The sequence below is a fragment of the Colletotrichum scovillei genome (genome assembly GCF_011075155.1).
Source record: "Colletotrichum scovillei strain TJNH1 chromosome Unknown Contig00005, whole genome shotgun sequence".
Taxonomy (NCBI): domain Eukaryota; kingdom Fungi; phylum Ascomycota; class Sordariomycetes; order Glomerellales; family Glomerellaceae; genus Colletotrichum; species Colletotrichum scovillei.
The window spans coordinates 2,486,342-2,493,314 of record NW_023336263.1 but is presented as its reverse complement, the minus strand read 5'-3'; the positions used below and the strand labels follow the sequence as shown (position 1 = coordinate 2,493,314).

Here is a 6,973-nt window from a genome sequence, read left to right as displayed (position 1 = left end):
TCTCGTGCTGGAAACTCCACTTTTGGATGTAAAACACCAAGCTCTATGTTGGAGACTCTTACCAGCCGCACCAGACAGACGAGCCAGTTTTCTCGAATAGTGCACCCTCTGCCGTTTCTCGTATAATGAGTGGAGGTTGTGTCTTATCCGCAATCTATCTGTATTCTCTCTTTTCAGGTGAACGAACTAGGCTGACCCCTGATCTTCATTGTGAAGCAGCAGCAAGCGCCTCTACGCACTGAACTACTACCTCACCCAGCCACCTCTCATGAACTGCAAGATCTTAAGACAGGGGCCTGTTGAATATAGGTCAACTTATGCTATCTCCTGCAGACTTGCTTATACCCATGATCAAGCATCGTACAGATTGCCTTGCCGCATGTAGCCTGGGATGTCACGATTACAACATTACGCCTGACCCTCAGGCACAGAGTTACATCCGCAGATACGACATGCGAAGAACGTACCCTTCCTGGATGGGCGGGATGCCGTCAGGGCGATCATTGTGTTCGGACGAATCCGTGGCGATTTGCCCATGGGACAACTTCCAAGGGCAGAGCTCGTACTTTGCAGGCCAATAACGCCTCCCAACTCGGGGCCGGCTTGGGCCCAATAGTTGATTCCATCTCCGCGTACCTAACAACCTTCGTATCATCTTCGAAAGTCCACCAGTGTCAACAAATGAGAGGATGATGATGTTTTATACCTGCAATCACTGCACAACACTTGATCAAAGCGTTGACTCGGGTCCTGCCCTTGAACTACATAAGTACACGGTAATAAACAGAGATCCAACTTTGCGCTCTATGCATCGGTGATGATTACAAAATTAATCTGGCCCTTCGGAAATGCATTCCGTCCGCGATTCTCAATTTGCTTGCTTCATCGCCCTGGACAGATCATACCCATGGCGCCGAGACTAGAACCCTTGCCAAGGCCCGTATTACTATGCAAATACACAGATAGCCCCAGGGTAATCTGGGCTACCTTGAGCTTCTCTTTGTCAAACAGGAACTTTTTCATCCGCACAAAATATCTGTAAATCAAGTAGACAGCGACTGGTAAAGATGATGGCGAGAAATCGCGCGACGACGGGTGACGGGTACGCTTTCCTTGCGTTCCTCTAATGATTGATTTAGAGATCGATCAGCTTTCCCTCCTTTTACCGCACAGCCTTCACGCGTTTTGGACAAGATGTTACAAAAGTTGCGCTTTATCAGTCCACCTCCGATAGTCCTACTGGGAACTCCGCGATGGTATCCTAAGCGAACATCACTCCAAGCCTCTGGTCGGTTTCCGACTCCTCACGAGGCCAAGCAGCGTCCACTCAAATGACAGACATCTCCACAACCTTTTTCGACGGCGGGCGCTGTGGTGCTTCTCGGCGGAGAAAGCCGCCCGTAAGCAAAGCGTTACCTACTCCATCAGACAGGTGTTACCGCCGGACCACTGCCGCTGCAAGGGGAATTTCAAGGTGCATATGCTTTGCCCCTCCCTCTAATATCCATTACATGGCCCGGCACATCGCTTTATCAGGTATGGAGGGCTTTTTGAAAGTGCCGGCGTGGTAACACCCACTCGGTATAGATGAACCGAAGTAATGGCCGAACCTCCTCTTGACTTTGGACGTTTGCCCGCAGCTCGTTTCTAAATAACAGTCTAGACTCCAGGGTATTTGAAAGTGGTAACATTCGGTGGCGTCCCGCTGACCTTGTAATTATTGGCTAATCTGTCAGGACTCCGGGCTCAACGCAACAAGGAAGCGAACTCGCAAATAGCGGTAGCTTGACGACGCCAACCCTCGTCACCGGCTATCCAAGCTTCTCTTCACCGCATCTTTGAAAGTTGTTAAGTTTCTCGCAGGGAAACTTGAGCAAGCTATACTCTACTTCCAAGCATCTAGAATTCTATCACTGAAAGTGTGCCTGTGAAGGAATCTAGGGTCATGTGAGCTGTGTAGTAGCTACGCGAACCTCTCGGACTTTGCAAATTGAGTTTATGGAAATCGCTGGCAATTGGCGGAGAATCATAGGCATCACATTCGAGGAATTCCTATTTGGAGGACTGATCCAGGTTTCATCGGTATTGCGGTGCAACGGCATGTTGCTCAGGACTTGTTGTCCAAGTTGGCTCTCTTCATGCCGAGCAGCATGATCGATCTCAAGCCAAAATGTTCGTATCGGGAAACTCACGTGAAATTGAAGGGAATCCCGTGCCACCTTCCTGCCTACGGTACTTCGTAGAAGATCTGTTGGAAGCCTCTGCTTATGGATTTTGAAATCTCTAAACGGCCAATTGTGAGCGCTGTTCTCTTCCACACGGTGACTTCTATGTTTTTCGTGTGACGTAGAAACGCCCGATATTCAGGAAAGTGTACTTCTGGCTCAATATTGAGTTTGAAGCTCCCATGTTACTATCGACGCTCGGTCGCAATAGCAGAAACAAGATTTGAGTTCAGTCTACGCAGCCGTGCGGCAAGCGGCAACGTGGGAAACTCGTTTCCGCCCCCATCATTAACGGAGGACAGTATGGTTCGCTCAGTAATCACTCCCATGAGGGAAGTTAAGTCGCGCATCTTGCGTCATTTGGCATCTTGACTTTTTGGCAAATTCCCGCCAACCCTCTACCAAATAAATGCAGACTGAAGTAAAATAAGGATCGGTAGACTGCGACCCCTTAGTCGAACAAAGACCGGATTGCTCGCCATGGTCTCAGGAACAGGACCTCATGTGTCACACGTTCTGTTGCTGGTACATACTACAAGAGACAATGAAGTTGATGTAGCATGAACTCAGATATTACAACATCAATTAAGTATGACGAAACTGAGATTCACTTCATTTAGAACGTTTCCGCTAGTCTTTGCCAGGGTATCCAAGGTAACTAAGAACGCCACGAGTCACGATATGAATCCTGCAAGGGATGACCCGAGACGAGACGATGTTTTCTAGACAACGCGTGAATGAGTCTCGCCATAAAGCTGTCAAACTTGCCCGTGCGCGAGCTTTCGACGTGTTTGATGCTTCATCAACGATAGCGGCTGTCATAATTGAAGTACATGTACTTCTACCTTGGAAGAGTTTTCGAATCGGCCGACCATCAGCGGTCATGCAAGATAAGTAAGTTTATGGGCCGACTTGTAATCTACTTTAGTCAATTGAATATCGATTGCCCTCTAAATATGCAAAATCCACCCTGTTCATCTCAAATCGATGCACCAAGTCATACGTGTGATTCACTTCCAGCTGGAACAGCTGAAGTTGTCGAGAGAAAACAAGGTCAGAGTATAGTTACGAGACTTGAAGGATAGTTGCAAGCATCGAAGCTCGAACTGCTCAATATTTTCCACGACGGAGAGAGCTTGCTTAAGTGACTAAAGTGCCTTTGGAAAAGCAAATCGCCTATGGGTCTCAGGGAGCGATGATGTAAGAGACGAGTTCGCAAGTCTCTACCAATTGCAGTTGTCTCATGTCGAGTATTCTGATTTTCCGCGCTGGGATGACCAGGTTTTCCGCCGAATCAACTTCAACCTCCATTCCCTTACATATAAATCCCAGGGTGATCCAAGGCCTAAAGCTCCGTCAAGCTACTAAAACTGCTCTTTTCTTGGACTCAACTGGCTGTTTTTGCTGAGTCCTCGCCGGCAAGACTCAGCCCCGGTGACTCGGTGTGGTGAGCCCTTTTGCCCCACTTTCTTTCTTTCGACCGTCGCCATCCATGTCAAAACTCCACCCCACACATCGTGAACTCATCAAAAATCCCTTCCCGGCCTCGGCAACACATCGAGTTCACCACTCCACCCTCATTCGCCCTGATGGTCTAGCGGTATGATTCTCCCTTAGGGTGCATCTTCGGATACAACCACTTGGGAGAGGTCCCAGGTTCGAATCCTGGTTAGGGCCCCATCCTTTTGATTTTCTTGTTTTCACGACCTCGACTGCCATATTTTGCATCTTTTTGTTCTGGCTTGCCTCCGTGGACCTGAGAACTCACCTATGAACGGCCTGACAGTAGATAGACCTTGACCAGACATAGCTCTGTCCTCAGGTGAGGGTTCAAGGCTCGTTAACGGGGATTTCGCTCCGACAGGTAGAATAAGAGGAAGATGGAGACATGATAACAAGTAGAATTCTTTGACTGGAGCCACGCGGTGCTTGATGATCATCGACTTTTCTTTACCGCAACTTCGCAGGTAATATACGCAATAATCAGCGGTAGTGAACCATGGGATTTTCCAAACTTCAAACTTCAATTGCCCCGGCCAGTTAGCGGTTCACATTGAGTGTTGTCTCAAGCCTGAACACTCGACAGCCTAACAATACCAGTGGCGAGCGTTGCTCAGCCGACGTTCCACTGTAAAGTTGAGCGGTAGGGAGTCAATATGGAGATATCGGTGACCAAAGAAGCTACTGGGAAAACAAAACCCAGAAGGCTCTCAGGGCAAATCCCGCCAAGGTCGACTTTGGTTAGGATGATATCAATCTAACATTGACCGATCAGTAGTAACCTCATGTGATATCAAGCATATGTCGAGAAGATCAACACACCGGCTCGTGCAGTCAGGGCATAAAGAGACGAGGCTCATTGGATATCGCATTCTCGTAATGGACCACTCGTTGGATTGCTTCTACAAACTCATCATCGTTTTGAGACAATCAGGGCGCATCAGGCCATGTATCTACCCCGCCTGCTGTACGCGGCTCAACTCGGAAATCCTTTGACGCAACGGTGACTTGGCTCACAAACACGAGATATCGAATGCTTCGGTAACTGGCACTTCAGTGTCTTGCTCGGCGCACTGGATGTGGAGAGTGGTTCGGCCCGTTCTCCGCAGATGATTCTCTAAATGGAATCCGATTCGCTGTTGTTATCGAACCGCATGAGTGCATCTTTCCAGTTTTTGATCAGTCTAACGCCCACTGGAAGATTTTGCCTTTTCGAGCAAGCTGCGGTTGCATTCATGCGACAGTTCAAGCGTGATTTTATGCATCCATCCAGAGACTTCTTGGACTGCGGATGACATCTTCCATCATGTCGTAAACCCCGCTCATTCCCTGATCTACTAAGATGGCTGGATATAAACCCCCCTATCTGTGCAAAAAGTCTCCATATCACACATGTCATCATTTTATCTCTGTTCGAAGCGGAATTCTTACGACAAAATCCCATCGCAGAGTTGAGTTGTCAGTATGGCTCAGCCTATCGAGGTCGATGCCCTCGTCGTGGGGGCAGGATTCGGCGGTATCTACGCAACATACAGCCTGACCCGCATGCAACCGCGCATGAAAGTTCAAACTGTCGAAATGGCTAGCGACGTCGGAGGCACATGGTACTGGAATAGATATCCCGGTGCCATGAGTGATACAGAAAGCTACCTGTATCGTTACTCCTGGGACAAGGACGACCTGCAAACGTACCCCTGGTCGCACCATTACGTCTACCAGCCCGAGATCCTGAAGTATCTCGAACATGTTGTGGCTAAGCATGACTTGCGAAAGTACATGTCGTTCAACTGTCAGATGCAGTCGGCGACGTGGGACGACAGTCTACATCGCTGGCGGATCGAATGCTCCTCGACAGGAATCAGCTCCGAAAGAACCGTGTATCATGCTCGATACCTCGTCAACTCGCTTGGCGTACTTTCCAAGGCAAATTATCCAGACATTGCCGGCTTGAAAGACTACCAGGGAATCACGTGTCACACTGCAAAGTGGGATGATACCATCGAGTTAGAGGGAAAGAGAGTCGGCATCATCGGGAGTGGTTCCACCGGCGTGCAAGTCATGACAGCAATCGCACCCATCGTGGGTCAACTCACTCTCTTTCAACGACGAGCACAATACTCGGTACCCAGTGGCCAGGGGCCAGTTGATCCTAGCTATCGACAAAAGATCAACGCAGACTACGACAAGATTTGGGACAACGTCTGGTCCTCGAGTGTCGGGTTTGGCGTCCCAGAGGTGGCCCGCAAAGCGACCGACGCGACGCCCGAAGAGAGAAAACAGGCCTTTGAGGAAGTGTGGTCCCAGGGCAACGGGTTCCGCTTCATGTTCAGCGCTTTTGGCGACATCGTGACCAATGAAGAAGCTAACGAGGCGGCCTGTGACTTCATACGCGGAAAAATCGACGAGATCGTCAAGGACCCTCGTAAGGCAAACATTTTGAAACCGCGGGAGGCTTATGCGAGACGCCCGCTCTGCGACTTTGGATACTATCAGATCTTCAACCGCGATAACGTCGATGTGGTGGACCTCCAGGCGAACGGTATCAGACGTCTGGTTCCTCAGGGGGTCGAGCTAGCCGACGGGAACGTTCACGAGGTTGATGTGCTCATTTTCGCCACGGGGTTCGAGGCAGTCGACGGCAGCTACACGAGGATCCATGTGACGGGTCGAAACGGCACGTTGAAAGACCACTGGGGTGATGGAGCTACGACCTTTGGTGCCGTTGCTTGCGCTGGCTTCCCCAACATGTTTCTCATATCTGGGCCGCAGAGCCCTTTCGCCAATTTCCCTCCCGTCGTGGAGTTAGAGGTCAACTTCATCATGTCGATTATACAGTACGCCGAAGGCTCGCTTTCAGAAGCAGAGCCAACAGAAGGGGAGGGGGCCGGTAGCTTGGGCAAAGAAGCAGTCAATACACGTAGCCAAAGGAGGCGGATGATCATGGAGGCCAAGGGGCAAGCCGAGTCAGACTGGGTAGAGCTGTGTAATAGCATGCTGAAGGGGTCTCTATTCGCCAAGACTCCCAGTTGGATTTTGAGCCAGAACATTCCCGGGAAGAAGACCAACACTAACTTCTTCTTTGGCGGGCTGCGACCGTATCTGAAGTTTGTTGATGAAGAGGTCTCTGCAGGGTTTCCTGGGTTTCAACCATCAGTGGCGCAAGAGGATGTCGTTGCCCACCTGTGAGCTGGCATGAGGCTACATGTAGTGATTTCATGTAATTTTTGAGAGGGTGAATTGCAGTGGCA

General features: G+C 49.8%; 1 protein-coding gene across 1 annotated transcript; it reads left to right on the top strand.

Moving 5' to 3' along the window:
- Nucleotides 1-5,125: 5,125 nt before the first annotated feature.
- Nucleotides 5,126-6,911, top strand: HER10_EVM0003599 (uncharacterized protein; the record flags this gene model as incomplete). Its single annotated transcript, XM_035473270.1, has 1 exon — nt 5,126-6,911. The coding sequence occupies exon 1, from the start codon at nt 5,190-5,192 to the stop codon at nt 6,909-6,911; it is 1,722 nt and encodes a 573-aa protein (XP_035333861.1). The 5' UTR covers nt 5,126-5,189.
- Nucleotides 6,912-6,973: the final 62 nt, after the last annotated feature.